The sequence below is a fragment of the Gouania willdenowi genome, chromosome 20, assembly GCF_900634775.1.
Source record: "Gouania willdenowi chromosome 20, fGouWil2.1, whole genome shotgun sequence".
NCBI lineage: Eukaryota > Metazoa > Chordata > Actinopteri > Blenniiformes > Gobiesocidae > Gouania > Gouania willdenowi.
This window is the reverse complement of record NC_041063.1, coordinates 10,417,461-10,444,398: the sequence shown is the minus strand read 5'-3', so window position 1 is coordinate 10,444,398 and position 26,938 is coordinate 10,417,461. Positions and strand designations below refer to the sequence as shown.

General features: G+C 37.7%; 1 protein-coding gene across 1 annotated transcript in view; it reads right to left on the bottom strand.

Moving 5' to 3' along the window:
* Positions 1-24,927: 24,927 nt before the first annotated feature.
* snx7 (sorting nexin 7) overlaps positions 24,928-26,938 on the bottom strand; it is a 42,275-nt gene continuing 40,264 nt past the window's right edge. Inside the window, exon 9 of the mRNA XM_028434955.1 lies at positions 24,928-25,805. Coding sequence (XP_028290756.1) covers positions 25,725-25,805 — 81 coding nt within the window. The 3' untranslated portion in view covers positions 24,928-25,724. The remainder of the gene's footprint in view (positions 25,806-26,938) is intronic.

Sequence of the window (26,938 nt, the reverse complement as noted above, 5' to 3'; positions counted from 1 at the left end):
TTCACATTTTGTGTGACGATGGACACTCAAGTTACCTCATATGTGTTCAAAAACTCAGCAAAAGTGGATTTTTCATAATATGTCCCCTTTAAATGAAACGTTGATATATCGTAACCTTTAGAAATAAATCAAAATTAACAGCTTTCAACTTACTCTCACATCCAAAGCAGCACATATTGATGATGTCGTGTATTTCCGGTTTCTTCAAAATACAACGTCATGTCGTGTTTTACAGCCTGAGGTGGTTGTATTTGAGGCCGTTTGGTTGATGACTTTCATTTTGCATGAAATGCATCTCTCATGCAACAAATAATTCTCAGTCAGGAGTGGTGAAGGAAAAGATCTTTGGTATTTTGTCTAGAAGGAATATGTTGGTGTTATTATTTAGTTTTATAGTAGTTATTGATAGATCTACAGTGATCAAAGACAGAAAATGAAACAGTCAACATGGACATTTGTAAAGATTGTCGCTGTCTTTACCACTCAGTGTTCAGAACATCAACTGCTGCTACTGATTATGAGCTGAGAGGAGTTTGCATGTATTTGAAGGAGCCAGTCACTGAACGCCCCCTGTAGCGCTGACCAGAGGATTGGTGAAATATTCTCACGCTTCGTGGCAAAGGCTGTGATGTTAATAATAAAAGGAGCAGAGCACGGCTTCAAAAACAGACCCCAAGGACGTATTATGATGACATCATCTACAGAGAGCTTATTAAACTGAGATCGCCATGGCAACGCAATAGCATGTCATCTCCTTATCTACATGGACATTTTTTGAATTAGACAATAGCTGCAGCAGGAGAATGGGTTGGAAATTTCTTTTTTTTTTAACCCATAAGCCTACAAAAATATATAAGGACTGTCATCCTTCATGTTTGTAATCTGCGTAAATTCTGCTCATTGTGTTTGTTTGTTTTTTCAGAGTAGATCCATCCATTAGACGAGATTCATCTTTGACTTATGCCAATTTAATTAGTTGTTCACTACCTGTTAATTATCTCCAAAATGAATAAATCAGGACCTGCACATTAGCTCCACAGTCTAAGTTACTGTGCTTTAGAATGTGACTCAGGCAGAGAGTGAAGTGACAGAATAGTACAAAACATATTTTGTTAGAACATTTTTATAACAAATAGTGGTGAGGATCAGCTTAGGTGTTGGAATCTGATCACTCCCAGGTTTTTGCTGATCTTCCACTGGGTGTAGATTAAAAAAAAATGCTTTGATTATGGGCGTTGCTCCAAGAGTAGTTAAGACACGCCCAGTCACAGCAGCCCCACCCCCACGGCGCTGCACAGTTCCTCATGGAGCTGTCAATCAATGCTCACTGAGGGCTGTGAGAGGAGGAAACCTAGTCCCTCCTCCCCATCTTCTATAGGAGGGGTGATATCGCTGATCTAATCTCAGCCAATAGAAACATTCCTTTGCAATAGCCGGCGTTCAACCGAAAAAGGGCAGTCATTGACATTTTACAACTAAAAATGCAACATTTTAGTACTTTGACTAAAATGTGAAGAGTGGGATAGGATCAAGAAACTCAGTTACTTAATACCAAATAATATTCAGTGGAAAAAAAGTGGTTTTAGGGTGTACTTACACTGTGTTGGAACAGTAAAGAGTTCTAATAAAGAGTTGGGGTTCTGTCCAGTGGGATTTCACCCACTATAAATCTGAGGATTCAGTCATGGATGTAATGGGAGGATGGTGTGGGTTAATGGATCAAATGCAAAGAGAAAAAAGTGAGAAAACCTCAGAGGAAGAATAAGAGTCAACATGTTGCTTAAAAAAAAAAAAAAAAAAAGTTGTTTTTTAACCAATAGTCTGACATTTATAACCAAACTTTTAAAAATAGATCATCTTTAAGCTTTAAGCTTTTTATTTCATTGATATTTTCATCGATATGTCTGTGTATGTCTCTCTGTGTGAGTGTGTTATCTTTTAATCAGATAATGCTGTATTCTCATGTAAACCCTCAGCTTCCCATTGCATCAGACAATCATCTTTCTCAATCTCTCTGTGATGTCAAACCCAGGCTGTATCATGACTCGCTATTTTTTTATTCCCTCATTGTCTCGTAATAGCATTTCAAAGCCAGTACATACAGCTTGGGGGTCGGAATACAATTAGTGATAGAGTTTTAACATTTAATCCTTTCTTTCTTTCTTTCATTTGCCTTCAATTAGTAATCATAACCTGTCATCAATTTCAAGAATATATCAAAGGCTGATTTTAGACGCTCACGATCCCATTTTGCAGCTGTTTGATGTGACGACTTTGATCAGTTTTTGAACTTTTTGAACACTAACTGAGCATGAATCGTTCTGTTTTCCCTGCAGTTACAAAATACCCATGCTTTTATTTAACTTTAACTTTTGACATACTTACTCTGGTTATGACCTTTTTCTCCCTTCCCATTGTACCCTCGACGATATACGTCTGGTGATGATTTCATATTGCAATATCTTGTTGCCCACCTTTATATAGATATTTAATGTAATAATATGATGTAATATTTCAACTTTTAAATATTTCAGCAAAATGTGAATATTGAAACATGTTTTCATGTTTATTCCAGTGTTTTTTAAACCACAGGGAATTTTCTAACGTTTTCACAGGATGGACATTACCGTACTAAAAGAAGGTAAAAACGCGCCCCTCAAATGTAATGAAATACAATATTTAAATCTGTGTACATCTACTGTATTATGTTCTTGGAGATAACAGACCTTTTGCTACTTAAACGTCATTATCTACTGCAGGGGTTCTCAACCTTGGGTTCAGGGCCCCATTTGGGGTCACGACTCGCGAGACACTGGGAGGGGGTCCCCAGAGGTCTTAAGGAAACTGCATTTTTTTCATGATTTGGGCACATTATTTTTGCATTTTTTTTTTTTTAAATTACACCAAACTTGCCATATTTTAACCTATATTTTTATAATTTTCTTGCCATATTTTTTTTTAATCTTTTTAATGCATTTTTGCTACATTATTTGCATTTCTGCCACTTTTAATGCCTTTTCTACACATTTTTTCCACTTTCAAGACATTTTTGTATTACAAATCCTTTCCACCACTGTTCCCACCTAATGTCTCATATGTTGACGCATTGTCACTTTTAATATCTTTTTACCATATTTCATGCTTATTTTTGCCAATTTAACCACGTTTACAATTTATCATGCCTACTATTTACCAGTTTAAACTAATTGTTCCAATATTGACACTTTGAACCCTTTTTACAATGTTTTTCTGTCTGTTTTTGGCCACTCTGATCTGCAACTTTTTATTTCTGATTAAAACAAGGATGTGCATCTTTAAAATCACTACACTATGGTGTAAATAGTAATAAGTTTCCTGGATAACAGTGGATATTATTCAGATAAATGTGGTTATCACAGATTTATATATTATTTTATATTCATTTTGCTGACTTTATGGATGGCCCCCCAAAAAGCCTCCCCTTTATTCCCCCTTATAGATAACCCTGTCTACACATGACTGTTCTTCAATGTTAATGTCTGTGTTCAGCCACCTTCGGGTACAGTGGGGGTCCCCACTCTCTGGCACCTTTATTTTGGGGGTTGCGGGCTGAAAAGGTTGAGAACCACTGCTCTACTGCTTTGTAGATTTAAGTTGTTTGTATCACATATTTTTCTCCTGTAGCAAACACCTGTAAAATGATTTCATCACAAAAGCATCCAACAGCAGGTACACATCATTTTCTCGTATTTATTCTATTTTTGTAAGACGAAGAAGAAGAAGAAAAAAAAAAAGCAAATATACATTTAGGCAAGAATATGTAAATAAATAAATCAAATGATTCATTCAACCAATTCCTCTAATATCTATGGTAGATATCACAGGTGCTGGAAACCAGTTCACCATATATTCAGGTCTTCAAATAAGAATTCATTTTCAAAATGTATGTTATTAGCTAGTATAATTTTTAGTGGAATGAAAGCAATGTGTAAAGCATATATGCTTAAAGGGGAAGTGAAATACAAGTGCTCGTGATTAGAGACTATTCTGGTCTGTTGTAAACATTGTGTGTGCTTTAAAGCAAGTTCATATATACTGTATATATACGTTCATTTATATGAAAATATCCATTATTTCATTTACTTTTATGTACCGCATGTAAACTATAATATTTCACCATTTTGGCCATGATGTTACAGGCTTGACTGTTATTACCCAGCAGCATTCCACTACTTGGTTGACAGTCACCGGTTCGTTTAGCATAGCATAGCATAGCATAGCATAGCATAGCATAGCATAGCATAGCATAGCATAACATAGTTTAGTATAGCTTAGCTTAGTTTAATTTAGTTTAGCTTAGCTTAGCATAGCTTAGTTTAGCTTAGCATAGCATAGCATAGCATAGCATAGCATAGCATAGCATAGCATAGCTTGGTTTAGTATAGCTTAGCATAGCATAGCATAGTTTAGTATAGCTTAGCTTAGTTTAGTATATCTTAGCTTAGTTTAGTATAGCTTAGCTTAGCTTAGCTTAGCATAGCATAGCATAGCATAGCATAGCATAGCATAGCATAGCATAGCATAGCTTAGTTTAGTATAGCTTAGCATAGCATAGTTTAGTATAGCTTAGCTTAGTTTAGTATATCTTAGCTTAGTTTAGTATAGCTTAGCTTAGCTTAGCTTAGCAGCAGGTTTGTTTGTCTCAGAGATTAAGCCATGAAAGTCTTGCACTTGTTGAGGTGTTTGTGTTGCTATGTTGGTATACTTAATGACAGAAACTGAACAATCTCCTGTACCACCTGTGATGTCACACACAACAAATAAAAAAAACTGATTCACGAAACATTAACGTGTTTTTACCAATCAATCAAAATATATCATTTGTCAATGTGTTTTCCTTCCCCTTTAAAACGTACATTAATTGCATTACTTCTGTTTTTCTACCAATAAGACTATTGCACTGTGGCTTTAGCTTTAGCTTTTTCAAGAGAAACAGTATTCTAACCTTCCCGGTCACTGTGTGTGTGTGTGCGCGCTCAGGTTAGAGCACACAGTCACAATAAACTTTGTTTTATGTTTGAGAATAAAAACATTAACTATGTTTTCAAAGCACTGTAAAACAATAAAAAAACTGCTTTTTCAGATGACTGTTTCTCCTTCGCCATGTCAGTTGAGTGATTATTTTTATTGTCATACTATTTGATTTGTGAATTGTGTGCAATACCAATAATACTCTGTTGTGTATATTGTAAATGTACCGATTTGACAAAATGAAGCTTCTATTCTTCCCCTTTGTGTTGATTTGCATCTGCCTGTTTGTGACTTTAAATATACTGCTGTTGTACTTTTAACTTTATCTCTGGGTATGTTGGTTTCATTTTAAATTTTCTTCTTATTTAACTTGAGTTGTGCCCTTTTACACGCTGTGAAAGTAAAAAAAAAAAAACTTTTAATAAAACCGTTGAAAGAAATTGTTGTGTACCTTACTCGTGTTTTGTGATTTTGATGTCAGATGGAGGCAGTGATAGACGCAGAAACGAAAGATGATGATCGATAATCTTAAAACCTCATTTAAGTGAGAGCAATGATATTATTTCCAGACACTTAATGTCAGAGCACATGGTAACGTCTTATATAATAAAGTCTTAGAAACATGTCAGTCTTGTTTCAAGCCTTTGAGAGTTTAAGGTCGGTGAATAATCAGCATTTGGAGATTGAGTGGTGCAATATCCTGGAACATTTATTCACTGAAATTTGTAAATATATGAATTCCAGAAATTACTGAACAGAATTATGGTCACCTAGAGCAGTGTTTCCCAACCTTTTCTATCTCATGTACCCCCCGAGAACCCCTTTGTCACTCCAATTTAGTAACCTCTCCTACAGCTTGAAAATGTCAACCTGTACGTTTAGCGCACAATGAATGTCAATTTTATGCATTACAATTATTGTATATCAGAGAATATATTTACCTCAATGTGCATAACATGTTAGTAACAATTTAGTAGGATATTAAAGGTGCAATCCGTGACTTTCAGATCTCTCTCTCCCCCTCCCTCGCCGCTGCTCTTGCCCTGCCTCCAAATTTTCCAAAGTCCCTCTCTCACAGGAGCTAACAAGCTACCGTTAGCCCGACAGCAACATCACAGTAATATAACATGCTCTGTTAAAAGCACATTACTGCAGCACTTCTCTATCTATGTGCACACACCTCATCAGCAGCAGCAACAACACAGTGTCACTTACAGCAACCCACACGGAAGCTCCCAAAGGTCCCATGTCATGTTATTTTTTACCCGTCTCCATTTGTTCTGAGAACCCCAAAAACATAGTATTTGAGGTTTATTTTCCCAAACTCGCCTGTTTTCCAGAGTTTTAGCCTCTGAAAAGTCACTTTCTGAGCAACTCTACACAAACAGGCTGATTTACTTATGAATATTCATGAGTGGGCGTGTCTATAGACCGGACACTGACTTCCTCCTCCCCGCACGGTGACGTAGGGCCAGAGGACGGCCCGCCCTCCTCCCACCCACTCCGTAGCTGAGCTCATGCTGCTTTATAAACACGAGACAGAGCGTGGGGGCGGGGCGTTCACCGGTACATACACGAACTGTAGAAAATAACATACATAGCACTGGACGCTGAAATGCTCACCTTTGTTTTTTTTGTTTTTTTTACTTGTCTGCACATGCTGTCAAAGGTCAACACCACAGGAAGTGCAATCATTATGAGACAGCAATGCATATTTTGTTATTGCAATAAAATACATTGATTTATTTTATTGCTTAATTGTGACCATCACCAGCCCTCCCTAAGGAAGGGTAAGAAATCTTTTATTATAGGGAGGATATAAAAAGGGAGAGCAGTGTTACACCTAAGTGGAGGGGGAGGGGGAAGGGGAGGGGAAAGGGAGCAGGGAGGAGAGACTCAAGGCAGGAAATAGAAAAGGTGGGAAAGAATAGACTGTTTTGCAGTGAGGGTGCGATGTGAGGTTGTAGAATAAATTGTGCTTATTATGTTGTGTAATCCAGCCAGTATAGTGACATGTGTGAAGCTTAGCTACTGTATAATCGTGGTGGCTGTGAACAGGGGGAATGAGTGAATGGTAGTACCTAAAGCAGGATTTACGTGTCTAAGGTTGAGCCCAGTATGAGTTTTATTCCGCATCCCAAGGCGTGCCAGTGCATCGTATACCAGTATATGTGCAAAAAAAAAACGCTACTGCAAACCCAGGAACTGCCCTGGGCCCGCAGATGCAGCCAGGCCAGCAGAAAGAGCGGGGGCCAGGGAGCCCCAGGCAACCCCCCTGCAGCCCCCAAGATCCCAGGCCGAGAGGCAGCCACCGCCCCCCACACACACATCCGAGGAAGCCCCAAGCAGCCGAGCACCCAGCGCATCCCCCCACCGGCCCCAACCCCCAACCCCAAGGCCCCCCGCCAGCATCCAGCCCCCCCACCCACCCACACCCAAGCACCCAACCCCCTGAGGGAAGGGTCCAGAGAGCCCCCCGCCCGAGACCCCAGCAGAGGAGCCAAGGCCCCCGCCCAGCAGACGGCCAGAGCCGCGCGGAACGGGCAGCCGGCGGGCGCCCACCGGTGGGCCCAGGGCCAGCAGGGTCCGGACCCCAGGCCAGAAGGACCCGGAACGGAAGCAGCACCGAGAGCAGCGCCCCCAGGGATGACAACCACGCCAAATGCTCACCTTTGTGGGCGTGTCTGTTTACATGTCAGTCACGGCGGAGAGCTTCCTGGAGGCGTGGCTTCTCCAGATCAGTGCCGTGTCAAATTCGTCATCAAAGTGGGAACGCGTCATCAAATTGGAGCGAGGTGTTTGTGCTCACCCTGCAGTAAGAAAGGAGCAAATCACCCTCTAACTAACAATTGAGGGAATCAATGAGAAAAGCACTTGTGTATGAAGCCTTAATAATACTTTATGATGTTTATAGCACAGAAAAGTCGATTTAGCTTAACATGAACCCTTTAGCGTTGGTGTCATTGCCTGATCTTTTCCTCACTCTTCTTTGTGGATTTTTACCAGTTGTGTTGTGTTGTGTTGTGGGGTTCATCATTCTGTGTTGTGTTATGAGCTCTCAGGGCACTTTTTGTTGTGTTGTGGCGTTCTTCAGTTTGTGTTGTGTCGTGACCTTTTACAGCCACTGTACTGTTTTTTTTGTCTTTCTTCTTTTTTGTACTTTTCTAACCGGTATCCCTTCGGACTATACAGTAGATACAGTATGAAGTAACTCACAGGTTCCGAAAGGTTGGGGACCCCTGGTTTACAGTCTATCACTCCAAGGTAAAGCAGCATGTATTGTCTCTATTTACGTAAAATAAGAGCAGAAAAGTTGAAATGATGAAGAAAAAAACAATTAGTTTTGAGCAAGTAAAACAATGATTTAATGTGTTTTTGAATAATTATAACCACGCATTTCCACAGGCTAAATTACTGATATTGAAATGTATCTTGAAGTTGTGTAGATAACGTTGCCTGTCCATTGCCAGCAGTGATATGACTGAATAAAATCTCTGTTTTACATCAGTAATCGATATTAAAAAACCATCAGAGGCTTATGGTTTGTTGAGGCTGCCAATGACACCACAGTAATCACCACATTAAGCTGTTGCATGGCTTTCATGCCTGCATCCACTTTGTATGGTCTAATGAATATTTACACATTAAACATCTAGGATCTTTAAATTCTTGTATCATTTCAAAAATATGACTTGTTAATCTCCAAAATGTAACTTTCTATATTGTAATTATTTATCTTATCTTATTTATCTTAGGACTTTTTAAACTTTATTTATCCCCGGGGGATAATTAGATAATTAGAAAGGCAAAGAGCGGCATATAAAAGAAGATTAAAAGAAACAATAATAATAAGAAGAAGAATTATACACACACACACAGAAAACAAGGAGGTTGTAAGTTAAACTGAATAACAATTTGCAAATTAGAATCAGAATTCCTTTATTAATCCCAGGGGAAAATTGTTTTTGTTACAGCCACAGAAAGGAAAAAAAAATCACAAATAAAAGAATAAAATGTTTAACAAAGATGAAAAAAGAATAAATGTTAAATAAGTGTATAATTAAGTAAAAGATCAGATACACACACATTACAACAGTAGAAAATAAAGTAGGATAGAAAATACTACTACTACTACTACTACTACTACTACTACTAATAATAATAATAATAATAATAATAATAATAATAATAATAATAATAGTAATAAACAAATATGATACAGATATTTACAAAAAAAATGAATGATAAGGTGCCAAATGCTTATGTATGCAAGTTAAAAATGAAAATAATAATAATGAATAGAAAATAAAATAAAGTATATATACTTTTATTTCCTTGTGACCTTTTTATACCCAATAATTAAGTTACTTACCCTCTAGTGATTCATTTATTTTTAGAAACAGGCTATCATATTAGTGTGAAAGCCAGCACTAGCACTTTTTATTTACACAAGAACAGGTCTTAAATGTGTAGATATAGGAAGACTATGTTACAATAATGTCTACAATTGTAAAGTATAGATTAATTATGGTTTTGAAACAAGTGAGAAAAAAAGTAACATGTATGTCAATAAACATTAAAGGGATAGTTCGCCTATTTTAGACATGACGTTGTATGCAATCCTCACCATCATCCTCACCAACTCGCGGACAACATGTCTGACTCCGCCGATGGCAACTCTGGATGCCATCGGCGGAGTCAGACATGTTGTCCGCGAGTCGCGCTATCAACAGCTGATGGGATTAGGCGCACCGATGACGTAGACGGCAGCGCGGATTGATGGAAACGGAAGAGAAAATAGTGCCGATTAAAACTGGAGGTATGAATTTTTTTTGTGGGCGGTTTTGTGATGTAAATGAATCAAGCTTTCAAACGCATATCTCTTTTTCTATTAAAGACGCACAGTCATGTGGCCCCGGAAACTAACCGGGACTACTTTCTTGACCAACTTCAAACGGCCAGAACTCGGACCAGGGAGGTGAACACTGAGTGAAACAATGTGTATGCACTATAGTGATGGTGAGGATTGCATACAACGTCATGTCTAAAATAGGCGAACTATCCCTTTAAAGGGATGGAAAACAAAATGCAGGGAGACATGAAAACAGGGGGTTAATGGTGATCTGAAAACCTTTTTGCTAATGTGGAGAGAGCTATGCTTCTAGAGTGGGTCCTTTGGGTGTTGGGGCCACATCATCATCATTATCATCATCATCCACAGTTACTTTGAAATGAAAGCACTTCTCTTCGGTTTGGGTAACTAGCTGAGGGTGTATGATGTCATTAACTGTGGGTCGGAGCTGAGAAAAGCCTCTGAAGGAAGGAGGAAAGGGTTTGGAGATGTGCTTCAGCTGCTCAGCTGTGGGGGTGGAAGCCACGTGAAACAGCTTCCAGCGAGGGGTTGAACCACGGATGGCGAGCTGCATCTTTGGGATTGACAGGCAAGGCAGATGAAAGCAAACTGCAGCCTGACTGTGGTTCTCGGTGTAGCAGCTGCAATTCGGGTCCCCGCGCTCATTATCGTTCACTTCACACTCTATATTTGGATTTGAGATTGTATCTGTGGTGTACGAAACATTTGGTTATCCCTCAATGTGAGAAGTTCACAGCGTGGGAGAGTGCTAGTCAGAGTAAATGCATTCAGATATTGACCCAGTTTTGGTCAGGCAACACATCCGTGCGTGTGTGCATGTGTGTATGTGTGACGTGCACATGTGAGAAAAGTGTTGCAGTAGACATTCATGTTGAGCTAATGGTGTAGAGATGAAGAGGTTTCTCCCTTTGTGACTCTTTGCTAGTTTGGGTGTAGCTTGCAGTGCTCTGTAGTGATCATCACCAAGGAGAGAAGTTGAAGAAATGTGTGACCAGTATGCAGAGGTGAAAGTAATGGATTACAAGTACTCATGTTCACTGCTTTAAAGGTGCAGTCCGCAACTCTCGGGTCCCTCTTTTCCCCTCCCTCCCTGCTGCTCTCTTGCCCTGCTTCCAAACTATCCAAAGTCCCTCCCTCAGAGGAACTAACAAGCTAACTAGTCCGACAACAACATCACAGTACTATAACTCTGTTAAAAGCAAATTGCTGCAACGCTTCTCTCTCTCTATGTGCACACACCGCAGTAAAAGCAGCAACAGTGTCACTTACAGCAGCCCAAACGAGTTCTAGTGTAACAATTACAAATCGCAATGTATCTATACTTAGAGCCTGACAATTTTGAATTGAAATAATTGGTATTAAATTTTAAACATTTTAGCAAAACTTTTATTTCATACAGATTCCTTTGTGGAAAATTTGTGGAAAAAGTTCCAACTGTGGTAGATTTGGTCTCTTCCTTTTTCAGTTTATACATGAGATGTTTACTGTATGTAAGAAAACCGTGGCAATGATTTATTACCAACAATAAACATGGGGGGTGAAAATAACTACTAACTTTTACTTTGAGTACTATTTATTTGAGCTAATTTCTACTTGTACTTGAGTATTTTATGTATGGCTTACTTGTACTTTCGTGGACGTACAGTAGATATTATAATCCTGCCTGTTCGAGGTTGTCTCAGGCTGTGCTCGAAATGACACACTCCGTCCTATACACTACCAACTCAGTGAGTATATACTGTCTACAATATAATATAGGTATGATTAGGATGATTCTTCAAAGTTTCCCAAGATGCATTTCAAACCTCCAACCTCTGACAGCATTTTAAGTAGAACGCGACCAACATGTGGTCATTTGATCCATAAAACTCACAGAAACACATCTCATGCTGACCCTCCATTGTGCTACTGACTAAACCTCTGGTTAACTTCAAAACAAGAGCCCTGTTTACAAAACTAATAGAAGACAAGAAGAGATGCTTTTGTTTTGAAAAAGGGGGATGTTTGACATTTAGCTTGAAGCCGATGTCACATACTGCGTTTACCTCTGTACTGAGATTATAACCTTAACATAACCCCCCCCCCCAAAAAAACCAAAACAAAAAAAAAAAACACGTGTCTGTTCACTTTGAAAACAAAAATAAACAAAAAGAATTTATTATTTTTTTTTAGCAAAAATTCATTTTCCGGTAGTGCGCATGTGTACAATCTCAGTAAGACAATCTCAGCAAACTCCGTACATGACACCGGTACCAGGACGATTTTACATTTCGCTCGCAATGCATCATGGGGCAGTTGAGTATGACTAGTGTGCCCACTGTGCATACTTATATAGTATATAGTATACATCTGGGTATTTCTCGCGTACTCAATCTTTTCATACAATCTAATATGAACGCACTATATACTAATTTTAACGTCATACTAGATAGTAGTAAATGAGTATGCAATTTTGAATGGATTCAGTTTTTTAGAATAGCTCGTTGGCCAAAAGGAGCAACATACAGTAAGTCACATGACTGGTGATCTGGATAACCCCCACAATTTATTTACCCTCACTATATTGTTCCTTAATGTTAGTATATCCTAGCTATCCTCAAATGTTCACAGAAATCCCTTAATACATTTTTGAACATTGTTCCAAAACAGATGAATTAAATAGACAAACACATACTCCCTTGGTGGAGGAAATATTTGATTTACTCGGGTGGAAGTGAAGATTCACATTTTGAAAAACAGCTGGTAGAAATCCTAAACAGCCCTACACATTATGTATGTAACCCATTGGTTAATAATAAATGGGTCAATTCTTCTCACACCTGCTGTTGCTGACTATTGCTCTCTGAATTATTAATATCACTAGTCTTTTCTAACATTCCACACAACAAAATAAGCAATAAAAGTATGTATGATTTGTGCTGCTATCAGGTCAGATTGATATCGGTATCGGGCAATACGCACTGCAATATCGGTATCATATCGGAAGTAAAAAGTTTGATCGGGACAACCCCAGAGCTTAATTTTTGGCCGGATCCTACAGGAGCAAGTTCCAGCACCTCCCGGATTTTGACCGGCACTTATTTGATTGGATCCAGGACCTCATTTTTTTTTTTTTTTTTTTTTTTCCAGAACCTCATTTTATTTATTTATTTTTTTCCAGAACCTCACTTGCTTTTAGGTGCTTTGATTAAAATTTGAAGTATTATATTTGGGCAGTTCTGTTTTTCACTGAGTTTAAATCACTGGAAATGTAATTATAAACACAAAATGTAATGTAAAAACTCAGCCCGAGTGATGAGGAGAGGGGTAAGTCAAGCCACACCCACGCTACGTCTAAAGTCCGATTTTGCGCAAAAATTGTTTCTCTGTCAGCATGGAAGATGTAGAAAATGGCTAAAAAAATAAATAAAAAAAAAAAAAGCACTTGGATTTAAAGAGTTTTTTTAAGCCACTAAGTGAAGCTAAGCTTGAGGTAAAGTAGTCAAAGGTTGTTTCTGTGGAAATTGCGCAAAAAAGCAGCAGCAGTTAGTGTAGCGAGTAGCAGCACCTGTAGCAAAGATGCTAATGCAGGAGAACCTGCCTCCAACAGACGGGACACAGGAGGAGGACTATCCAGGGGACATGAGGAGGACTCGGGGACAGAGAGACCTGCGATGTATGGACAGAGGCTCAGTTCAACGCTAAGATAAGCTGCTACGCTTGGCTTATGAAAGACAAGGCAGGCCTTGGTTGTGAAATATGTAAAAAAGTTGCGAGGATACAAAGGGCTCCATGGCTGTTTTTTTTTGTCTGTTTTGACAAATAAAAGGTAGAAGCACATGTTTTATTTTCATTTTCTGCTGTGCTGCTGAGTTATTAGAGGAGTTATGGCCTTATGGGTGTAAAAGTTAGAATTTTGTATTTGTGGGTTATTGTGTTCTGAGAGTTTAGTGTCCTTTGTGTCTAAATTTAGTACTGATTTTGCGCTGTCCTTGGTGCTGAAACATGGCAGATTTGACAGCTGTCACTCAGAGTGAGCGACGGATGCGCTCCGTAATGGGAGATTGTCCGTGCTTCTTTAACGCTGATTCAGGCCCATTGAGTTAGCAAAAGGCACTTTACAAAATGTAGTCAGTGACATTTCTGTCTCTTTTTCTGCCAGATCGACACCCAGCGTTTGTTCCAGAACCTGATGATTTACAAATGAATGACTGCATAGCCCTATCATCATACAGTGGAGGATATGTACAATTTTATTAATAATAATATACTTCTATATTATATAATATGATATAAAATTATGTAATATTAAAAATACATGATATAAAACAAAACAAAATTTAACAGAATAAAGTTCAACTGTGTTAATCATATTTTATGTTTTTTTCATTTGTATTCATTACACTTTGATAATAATTACTGCATATTGTCAATTGCACTTTTTATTTGGAAAATGAACTGTGGAAAAATAATAATTGATTTTGTTGTTGTTCATTTGATTCTCATTAAAAACATTTACTTTGTGTTTATTTGATTCAAATTCAAGTATATATTGTTAATATAGGATTCAAAATTTAATTTTTTTTTTAACTAATATTTTCTGTTGGTGGTGTGCCTTTTTCAATGAAAATATGTATCTTGGTTAAAAAAAAGGTTAAAAAAATACTGCAATACATCACTAATTCCTAAACATGCAGAAAAAACTAACGGTTAAAAAATAAATAAATAATATAAATATATATGTTTAGCAAAGCGTGTTTTCCATATGAATCATATATACAGTATCTCTGTTAGCACGTAAAGTAAAAATACACCTACTCTTTGTAGATGACGGGGTCGCACCATCTCTAAGCCTGACTAAATGATCAGGTTTGAAATGCTCACTACAGAGCACTGATGAATTAGCAGAAACTAAACCCTCCCGTCTGTAAACAACTTCCCATTGCCTCCTCAAGCCTGTATCGCTGTAAAACCTTCAAAATGTAAAGAAGAAACAAACAGCAAGTGACAATAACGTTAGCTACAATGATATAATATTATAAATGGTAAAGAAAAAAAAAAAAAAGTATTGTTCAATCTTACTTGGGATCTGGTTTGAAGTGTCAGTTATTGCAACCAAAAGCTGTACAAAACACCAACATAGTTGTTCTCTAATGCTAGCTCAGAGTGAGGAGACCTGTCCAATATGGCGCCGACGTTTCATGCGTTCCAGCACGTCATGTGGCGTCTAGGTAGAGTATATGTATGTGGGTTTTCCTCATCATCATCGCTGATAATTGCTCATGTAGAAATGTAGAGTTTTTTCATTAAAACTTTATTGGTGATGAGTGCCATGAAATTACGTTTGTATTTGCCACTATATGGTAAATTAATTTGATTTATATAGAGCTTTATAACCACCAAGGTAGTCCCAAAGCGCTTCACAAGATCAGCTTATTCACACTCATTAACACACACCAATGAGACTGAGCTGCCATTGGGAGAAACTGAGGGTTCACCGTCTTGCCCAGAGACACTTCGAGAGGTATAGCGCTGGGATGGAACCCCCAACCTTTGGATCAGAAAACAACCTCTCTACCACCTGAGCCACAGGTGCCCCCATAAGAATACAGTTGAATCCAATTCAATTAAAATGACGTAAATGTATTCTAAAGCTCTTCAATGCAGGATTAACACAGTGCCATGAAGCCGTTTAACTAAAGAGCTGTTTTCTGCATTCCCAGTATGGAAGAGTGAGGGGCCAGACCCAGACCCCAAAGATTTTGAACTGTTTGATGGAAACACCATAAAAGGGGACAGAGTCAGATGTTGAAGGAAGCAGGCAACCACAATCATGAGTTATGTCCAGGTCATTGGAAACACCAGCATTAAAAGTTTGACGCTGATAAGTTGCTGATGCCTCCAATATAGAGGTACAAGCCTGTGTCATAGTCATAATATGCCATTTTTAAAATTCAGACAGTGAACTATACATTTTTCACTGTTGTAATATTGATCCTGTTTCTATTCCTATGCTGTACGCAAGACAAACTCTAGTTTGATTTGTCTTGTAGAGTTTATGTTGAATAACAGAAAAGTACAGGGAAGTATTTATTTCCAGCTACTGACGTGAACAAGCTTGTTTCAGGCTGTCAGGCATTGCTCAACATATGACCTGCAATGAATCATTAAGTGTTTCTTAGCTTGTGGTTCTGTTGACCCCAGTCTGCTCTTTCCAGTTCCAACATCATGTAAGCTAACCAAGGCTGCTGGAGATGGAGACAAGCGCAGGCGTAACAAATTAGGACTTAAAGAATGCAGCTCACAAACATGTTTGTCAGGCATTACATTTTTTTTTTCCAGTTCTTTTATTTCTTTCCACTTTCATTGACCCTAACTGCTATTTTTAGATGATAAAGTTGATGGGTTAGCAGTCTCAGCAAAACGATGTTGGTCTTACTTATACTTATAGTCCTAGTGCTTAGACTAAGATGGCTTCCTATACACCAAATGTTTCCAAGTTTCTCCCCACATTACAACTTCTACTGTTGGAATGGCTTCACAATTAGATACATTGCATGCTTTTGGAAGTTGGATGTTGTCCTTTTTGAAGTAACCCCAAATTGGTTTAAAATAAGCCCTAAGAGGTTACATACCAAAGCTTGTTACTGACTATTGTAGAGTAATATCACGAGATCAAGTCTTTTCTAACATTCCACATTACGAAATAAACAATACAAGTACGTAAGATGTGTGCTGCCATATCTGCAATATCAATATCATATCGGATGTGAAAAAGTTGGATCGGAACAACCCAATCATATGTACGTACAACAAGAGCTTTAGTTGAGGAACTTTCTTTGAAAATTCTTGCAGAGCAGAAAGGTTCTTCCCTTGTGGTTTTTCTTCATCTAAATTGCTTCTATGTCCTCCCAGACTCGTCCCCCAGTAAGTCCAGTCTCTCTCCTGCCTACTCGTGTCGTGCAGCGTGATCTCCATTGCATCTCCGACTGCCGCTTGTGGCTGTTCTGATGTACACGTCCAAAGTAGCTCCAACACACATCCTTGTGTTGTCCATGGTAATTAATTAAACAGTGTTAAAGAAAATCTGGAGAAAATCGCTACAAAAACATCACTAAAAATCATAATCAGAAAAATCAGGTACGAGACAATAATGTAAACATTGCACTAGAATCAACAACTTGACTTTACATAAGGCTGAGCGTGGCTGATCCCCATGGATTGTATTTTACGATATGAAATCTTACAAACTAGTAAAATGATATGTTTCTTTAAATGAATGTGCACATATTTAGTTAACTGGTGATACATTAAACATATTGTACGTTATATACAAGACAAGTACAGGTAGCCTTTAAATAGAGTCTGATGGACCCTTAATCAATTAAAGTAATACAAATTATATAATCTAACACGATTCATAGAAAATACTGTATGCTTTTATGGTTAATGACTGGGCAACTAATGTATACTTCCTTTTAGATAAGGATGATCCCTGCTCTGATAAATTAAATATATAAGTTAGACATACAGTATTTGGCGGCATATAGAAATATTTAGTCCATTTTGAGCAAAACTGCAGGATTTAAGACAAAACTGTGGTCATTGCCATTGATATTCTGTTATAACCTTTTATTGTCTATTATCTCTACAGTGATGTGATAGTATGCATCCTCTTTAAACCCGTTCATCAATTTTTAAGCAATATTGTTCTTATCCACAATTTTGTATTCAGAAATGAGGATTTTAAATGAGGAAGGAGTTAATGAGCATGGCTTTTCTGAATATATCTGAACCTTAAACACACACAGAAGCAGAAATTGCAGCAGTGCTGAACACTCAAAGCAAACACTAGCAGCCTTAGTAACTTCGTAACATCGAAGACCCTTCCTACACATATTTAGGTTGCAGAGAACATCTAAAGCAATCATGCTAAATAATAAATCCTGTTTCAGTTATAATAGTTATAATGCTGGATTAGCACATATGTGCAGGTCCAGAGGAGATCATTTATGAAAGGGGTGGAATTTTTCAGTAGCTGAACTAGTGGGTATCACCATGTACCAGTGAGGACGCTTTTTATCAAGCCTTTTAAGATATGCAAGGCACGGAGTGTCTTTTTTTAAAACGTTATTATATCTACACAATAAGACAAAAACTGCAACATTGAAGACTGTTTGACTTTTAGTGCAAATAAATGACACCAAAGCAGTGTTATATTTTGACAAGAGTAGGATTTAAATATACAACTAAGGAATGGTGGGGATTGTTTAAAATAGTAATCTCACTATAAACTAGTGTTGATTGATCCTGGTCCAACTCTCAACATTTTAGTCAAAGTATTTTAATTTGGCATATTTAGTTGTAAAATATCATAGTCACTGACCTCTATGGGTTGAAACTTGGCTATTACAATTGATTTTTTGCTATTGGCTGAGAAGAAGATCACGTGACATTTTGGGACCATCTTGCATCACAAACTAGCACTGTGAGCCCCGCCCCTTTTATAAAAACTAGCACCTGTGGGCTCTACAATCGACAGGTTGGATTGAGAGAAGAGTGAATAGAGATGTTTGTTGAGTAATGAGCAGTGATGTTGGAGCAGTGATTTTGGGTCGGTAATGCGTTACTTGTAGTCACTTTTGACAGTAACTAGTACTGTAACGCAATATTTTTTTAAAGAAATAACGCCATTACCATTACAATATGGTGCGTTTGTCCGTTACATTACTAGCAGCAGTGTATACTTCCTGTTTACAGTGGCGCTACATATTTTTGCGGGATGCCATGCCAAATACGGTAAAACAGTAGAAGAAGAAGCATTGTCGAGTCATTGCGAGAACAGGATGTGCTTCTCAGAGTGGAAATACGTGCATTATTTTTGTCTCAAAAGATGCATCAGTGAAGCTAAGCTAACGCTGCGGCTGGATTTTAACGGACTGTGACTGTTATCCAGGGACAGGTCAGCCAAACTATTGCATGGTATGTTGTTGTAAATATGCATCCTGTCGCTACTGCTGAGTCACTGCTAACAGCAGCTCATTAGCCTGATACGTTTAGCATTGTGTAGCTGAGAAAAATGTTGTGAATTTGTTTTTCCACATTTATTTTTATAAGCATTTTCAACAGCAGAATGTGCACCTGGAATATGCACAGCTTACTTTACATTACTGTGCTAAGGCTGAAAAATTACTGTTTTAATTTTGGAGCAGCTGTTTTATGCTTTATATGCACATCATTTATGGTTGTTTTATAGCAGTTGATCAACAGTGGATTCTTGTATTATTACAGCACTAATATGAAGCTGTATGGACACAAATGACCCAAAATAAATAATACATTCTTTAATTCTAAGTAACTCAAAAGTTACTTTTTCCAGTAACGCATTACTTTTTGGTGTAAGTAATCAAAATAGTAACTGAGTTACTTTGTGAGTAGTAACGGTAACTAGTTACTTTTTTTCAGTAACTAGCAAAACACTGGTAATGAGTAGCTAGTTAGCATAGCACAGATTGTTCATTGGAGATTTTATAGTATAGACTAGGCGTGTCTTTACTGCTCCAGGAGCCACGCCTACAATCAAGGCATTTTTTTCAGTTTCCCTCCTATTGGCACATCAGAAGAAGTAAAATTACTGATTTAGAAATATACTTAAAAAAAAAAAGTACAAGTACACATAAAAGCAACTCAATTACAGTAATTAAGGACTTTTTATCCATTACTTTCCCCTCTGGTGATTGGCCAGAAATCAGCATACTGTGTGATTATTGAAGCTTTAACTGATGCACACAGTCTTTAAAATGCCTGGCTGATATGCTGAAATAGTTTAAATGTGTCCCTTTAACCTCCTTCTCTCTTTTTTTAGACTTCGATGGCATTGAGTGATCATGAGAGATGGTGTTTCAGTTACAGAAATGCAAATACTAACTGGTGTCTGACAGTGCTGCTAATTATTAGAACAGACGTTCTAAAAACTGAAAACTACTGAACAGCTGTCCTACCATGTGTGTGAGCACGTGTTGTGGATCTGAGATCTCCTCAGACGCTTCAGCTCCCTGACTGGGACACATTAAGTGTTGTTTTTTTTTGTGTGAACTGTGACAGCTTAGAAAACTAGAGGATCTGTTAAGCCTACCTTATTTTTTGTGGAAAATTTTTTTTTAAAAAAAGAAAAAAAAAAAAAATCAACAACACGAGGTGATGACGTTTGATCCAGGAACCCAAGCTTAATATAGATGACAGTCAGCTCGCCACTAAAGCAAAAATCTATTTCCATTCGATTATCATTCTATACTCAAGTGTTAAAAAAAAAACCCGTAAGTGACAGGTGATGAGATTAAGCCACTTTACATGACAGCTCTGTTCCTATCGATGCATGTCTAAGTGTGTAAATTATTGATGAGTGCAGAGAAAAAGCAAAGCAAACATGCACCATAAGTCTCCTAAAGGTCAAAGGAAACAGTTGCTTTGTGCATTCTGATGTTCATCCACACAAAAGTTTATCAGTCAAACAATGAAATTAGTTATTCTGGAGATTTTTTTTCCTAATTCATTGCTTCATTAGGTTCACCGCATTGGACCAGTAGTAATGAGGTTTTCTTCATAGTATGCCTATTTATATTCTCATTTCTTTTTGTCATGTGCAAACACAAGAAATAGCTCATCTCATTTAGTCCTTTAATAAATTACATAATTTATTTGGTGGTCGCCTTATTTGCTAATATATGCGCTGACCGGTAGGTGTCAGATGATTGGCAAATACCAAAACACGAAGGCAGACAAAAAAAACACAAATGCAAACGAGAAAAACAAACAATGCAAAAGCCACAACAGGAATGCTAACGGCACTCCACCACGCTATATTCATATTAGCTGATGTTTTAAGACACAGAAAACTATATTTTACTACATTTTTTGAACTTTTTGCCGTGTTGTGTGTATGGAGATAATTGTCCGTCGTAACACAGCTAGCCATAACAGCTAACAGTTGAAGTCTTTCAACATCTGTTGTAGTGATGCGTCCATTTGTTTTGTAGCTTTTGCGTTTGTGTTTTTTCGTTTGCATTTGTATTTTACATTTGCATTTGTGTTGTGGCTTTTGTGTTGGTGTTTTTGTTGTTTCGTTTGCGTTTGTGTTGTTTTGTTTGCGTTCATGTTGTGGTGTTTGTGTTTGTGTTGTTACATTTGCGTTCATGTTGTGGTGTTTGCGTTCGTGTTGTTTCATTTGCTTTCGTGTTGTTTCATTTGCGTTTGTATCATTTCATTTGAGTTCATGTGGTTACGTTTGTGTTGTTGTTGTTCATGTTGCGGCATTTGCGTTTGTGTTGTGGCGTTTGCGTCCGTGTTGTTTCGTTTGCGTTCATTTCGTTTCATTTTAGTTCATGTGGTTGCGTTTGTGTTGTTTTGATTTCGTACGTGTTGCTTTATTTGTGTTAATGTTGTGGCGTTTGTGTTGCGGCATTTGCGTTTGTGTTGTAGCGTTTGCGTTCTTGTTGTTTCGTTTGCGTTTGTGTTGCGGCATTTGTGTTTGTGTTGTAGCGTTAGCGTTCTTGTTGTTTCGTTTGCGTTTGTGTTGCGGCATTTGTGTTTGTGTTGTTTCGTTTGCGTTCATGTCGTTTCATTTTAGTTCATGTGGTTGCGTTCGTGTTGTTTTGATAGCGCACGTGTTGCTTCATTTGTGTTAATGTTATCGTGTTTGTGTTGTAGCATTTGCATTCTTGTTGTTTCATTTGCGTTCCTGTTGTGGCATTTGCGTTCAAGCTTACTTTACAGCTACAGATAATAAGATGTGTTGCTTTACATTTTACAAGTCACTTGCAGCAATGCAAGTGACTTTTTGCATGAACTAATTAAATTGGGTTTTAGTGTTACTCTTGAGCTCTAAGATTTATTTAGGTTGCAGCATGAGTACAAAAACATAGAGACTGAGATGGAGCAGCAGGCAAATCAGTGCCCAAAGAGGGTTAGCTGTAAGCATGGCTGGGAGCAATGTGCTAGAGAGAAAACAGAGTGAACAAAGGCATCAAAAATGGGGACACAAAGAGATATTTCATTCAGCAAACTATTATCAACCTGAAATTGAGAAGAATGGGTGCACAACATGGTTTTGGCAAAGCCAAGAATGGATACTCACCTGCCATCCATCACCAAATCACTTGAAGTCCTTATATCACCCAAACCCTAACCGAGAGAATACAACATATACAAAACAACAACAAAAACACACAGAATTTCTCCAAAAACACTCAAGACAACTAACAATATACATAAAAATGAAAGAAAAATGCACATCATTGCAAACAAAAAATATCAATTCTGGCTAAAATAATTAGAAGGTTATAAAGTGGTAAACTGTCTGTTGGGAAATGTTTTTTTTCCTCTTTTCTTTCTGATTTTGTCTTGAGGTAGGTTAACACTACATGTATTGCAATCTTCTATGCATGTTTTTAAAAAAAACCCCAAAAAACACATTTTATTTTTTATTGCATAATTGTGACCAGCCCTTCCTAAGTAAGGATGGAAATGTAAAGACAATAATTAACCACCCCAACAGATTTTGTGTCTAGATAATTATTACTGTGTAGAGTGCAGAGAACAGAGCGGTTTGCAGACATAATCTTAGACTTGCTGCGCTGTGTGCTCTTGTACAAACGCATGTTCTTCCCTTCCCCCTTTTGTCCTTTTCTTGTCCCACGCTGCTATTCCCCTTTGAGGTAGTATTTGTGGAGTGCCTCATTTTCAAGGCATTGCTTTATTTAAAGAACCTCTGTTAATATTTCATACGATTAAGCTTGTAGAATAACCTACTTAGTGGCAGCATGTGCACGTGGAGTGAATAATCGTCTTTAGCTACTGTATGTACAATGCAGCAGTGATCAATACAGAAGCAAAGGATGTCTGAATGGAACTTGATTAGCTTTGAACTTGGATTGAGATTCAATTCTATTTCATCCAAATACCAGCAGACATGCCACCCAAAGCTAGGCCCAGTATCCCAGTATAGCCAAGTTGGTTGTCTTAACCCTTGAACACCATCAGTGGGTGATTTTCACCAGAGCAAACAAATTTACATTATTTTCATGAAGTTGTTTGTGAGAGTGTCTTGGGTTCCGGGGTAGATTCAACATATTCTCTTGATGTTTTTGAAGGTGTGGATGTTCCACGAAAACCAAAGCCCACTTTTTCATACAGGCACACATTCAGGTGATTTTCACCCGGCAATAGTAGCTGCGTTCATTACCCTTGGAAAAGCCCAAAATCTAAATAGCACAATTAAAACTGGTAATGGAAAAAACACTGCAGCTGTTTGTGTGTCAAATAAACCAGTAGCTCTCAAGTGCCCCCTTTCTCTCATTTCTGAATCCAAGTATCCCCTTTGTCCGATTGTCTAATTGCTCAGAATTCTATGAAAAAAACAACTATAGAGCGTAATGATGAAATGAATGAGTGAGAACACACATTTGAAAGAACCCCATTGCAAATAAGTGGAATTAAACAGTATTCAGTGCATCCTGAATGTATTTATTTCTATAGTTTTTTATAATTTCTCGTTATGGCCCTCTGCGTGGGTCTAAGGCTGAACCTTGTACATTCAGGACATGTTCTAATCAAGATCATTTCCATCATCAATATTATGATTATTGATCTTAACATACGCGTTTGTGAATTTTTTACTTTCGCTTTCAAGTACCCCTTTAATGCCATCGTGTACTTCTCGGGGTACACATACTCCCATTTGAGAAACACAGAAATAGACTATGACATCACCAAGGAATCCGCAAAATGCTAAAATAATGTTTTGTTTTCAAATTCCTACTTTTGGTCTAATATTTTTAGATTCCACCCATGGTAGTTTTTTTTTCTTCTTCATTTTGTTAGGTATGACATAATATATCATATATTTTGATAATTACGTTTAATTTGGTATTTTATATCGGGTAAAAATCACCCAGTGTTAGTGATGGTGTTACTAATGTGTTGTGCTTGATTTACATATGCTCCTATCTGTTAACAAGAGAAGGAAATTGATGAATTATGGAAAATAGCATTAGGAATGAAATGTGTCCGTCAGTGAACTTGGGCCCTTGTTGGGAAACCTCGAGCAATGTCTGTTGCTTTAAGTGCACAGTGGTAGATCGATGTCCTGGTGCTGGATCCAATAAATGGATGATGATCATTGATGATGTTCAGCAGAAGGTGAGATAAACTACTTTTCTTTATTACAAGTATTGAGACAGGGAGTCATGTACAACATGCAGGACATGGGCCCTCCAGGTCCAAATGTGGGCGTCCTACCATTACTAATAAGAAGGGTAAAAAATAATTAAGGCTCCTTGAATTATACAACATGTAATGACTGCTCTCTTTAAAAAAAAAAATAAAAAATTCTAGAAAGTAAGTGGTTAATGTGTTGCAATTAGACGCGTAATGAGTTATGTTAATATCAGGAGCGTCCATTGATAGTCTTAATTGTTCTTGGAAATGTACAACTTAATTTTATACTCCATCTAATTAATAAAATAAAGCAGCTGATGCAGTATTTTTTTTGTTTTGTTTTGTTTTATTTATTACCACAAATCAATTCCAAACACGGAGATAAAAAGCAACAGGATCCAATGTTAGTATTCAGTTAGAAAAACACAAACACAAAAACATTTTTGCATTGACTTGATTTTCATCAGTGGAAAAATATTATGCATTTTTAAGTCAACAATTTCACGCTTAGCTCCAAAACAATAATTTGGTAGAAAACCTAAAAGTGCTACTTGTCAAATGTTAGAGTTCAAACGCACTGGCACTGGTTTAAATGAGGCCATCATTTAATGTGAGTTCGATGCTTTCAAATCTGTGGCTTTCCAGTTGAAATACAATCCCACTGCACAACAGTCTGACTCTGCAGTTTTCAGATGATTGGTCAATGAAGAACACATTTAACCACAACTACATCTTATACTATACGGTGCGTTCCAAGAAATTTACTATTTTCCTGGAAAAATCCACATATTAGTCTCTTTGGCCAATAAGTTGTATGCATTGGTGTTAGAATGGTTTGAATATGCTCAGCGCAATTCTGATTGACACCTTTGTTAGCCAATGGAGTGCCTTTAAAGAGTTTTGCTATTGTCTGAAGGTGCCAATCACCAATAGACTCAGTGAATCAGAGCACGCCTGAGGGTTGGCCCTAGATCTGGTTGGTTTCACTGTATTCTGGTGAGTTTCTACACCTGCTCCCCCTCACTGCTCCATGTCTGCATAGTAATCGATTTAAAGCTTTGGATGGTCTATTTAAAAAGAAAACTGGAATTAGGCGGCCTGCTACGCGAAAGGAGAATCAGTTCTGCTTTTGCAGGTTGAAACCAGGGTCCGGCCCAGAGTAAAATCAGTCACTAAAACTTAATGTTTTGGTTTAGCTACTTCATACAAGTTAGTTGCCAAAATGTTTTTAAGAAATTAGCATAAACAGGCTTTCATCAAGTAATCAGCTAAGTGAGATTTCACACAAATTGATTAACGTTTAAATTGAATTCGCAATTTACATTTGCTTCCGACTTGCTGAATAATCCACAGATAGATTGCTTTGGCGTACCTAGACCCTAGAAAATACCGTCACAATATGTTAGTAAATTATTCTATAAATGCTATACAATGCCATAGAAATATCTTTAATGACGTGCAGTGGAATGATGGCCTGGAATTAATCAATGGCTTAAGAGCAACATTGGAAAGGAATGGAGGAGAGAGAAATATTATTTTGTCTGGTACAAAAATTAAAGTGGTTTTTAAGTTTTTATTTGTTGGTTTTGGTCGACAGAGCGAGGGCAATGCTCTGCGCGGCTGAGGAAGCAGGGAAGATGTTCTCCCTTTACGAACCATCGTCACCGTCTTTCTGCTGGCAGGTCTCTGCCCTCTGAGTTAGAAGGAAGGACTCCCACACTGCCGAGCACTGAAGAGGAGAGAGTGTCAAACATCCATGAAGTCATCAACACATGCTGATCCAGTCAAACATTAGGAACAAGAACTGCACTGGAAAGGACAATGTTCAAAAGTGGACTCATTTAAAGCCCAATGTGTTGCCTCTGATTAACCCGCTGTTAGTTCCGATCAAGTTATTTCATTCAACAACAGACATTCAAAGAGTACAGTTGTAGAGAAACAACAGAACCAGAACTTCTTACGGATCATATTACTCCACTGTACAGCTGATCTAAATGTCGTTAATTAGTGAGGATGCTTCCTGCAGCCTATTGTTATGCATATTTTTACGTCACCAACACCGTTTGTCCAATTTTGACAAATGAGCTGGCAAAACGTTCAGAAAGTTCCTATGATTTATGCTTTCGCTTTTGTGATTTGTAACTTTTAAATTTTTAGTTATTACATTTTTTTTTGTGATGCTGCATTGACTTCAGCTCTGATCCCATTTTTAGAGTGGACAACCACTAGTGTGGAGCTACTCCATCTTATTTCAACCTTATTGCTAATGTTAAGCTCTTGCTAGGTTAATGCTATTGCTTGGCTAATGTTAGGCTAGTGCTCGGTTAGTGCTAATGTTAGAATAATGCCATTGCTAGGTGAATGCCTAATGCTAGGTTGATTCTAATGCTAGACTAATGCTAATGTTAAGCAAATGTTATTGCTAGGCTAATGCTCACTTATGCTAACATTAATACTAGCTAATGCTAGTGATAGCTTATGTGAATGGCAATACTAAGCTAATGTGGTACGACCCGGGCCAGCGTCTGCATCCTTACTTGCATTTTCTTCAGGAAATGCAAATATTCAAGTTGCTAATGTTAGCTATTGCTAGATTAATGCTTGGCTAATGCTATCTTAATGTGATTGCTCAAGTTAGTGCTAATGCTAGGCTAATGTTAATGCTAGGTTAGTGCTAATAATAATAATAATAATAATAAAAACAATAACAAACCGGTGCGCCTTAGAGTCCGGTGCGCCTCATGTATGAAAATAGTCAGACCCATTCATTAATAGTGCGCCTTATAATCCGGTGCGCCTTATAGTCCGGAAAATACGGTATTTAAAACAAAGATCTAATAATACTTTGGAAAATTATTTACA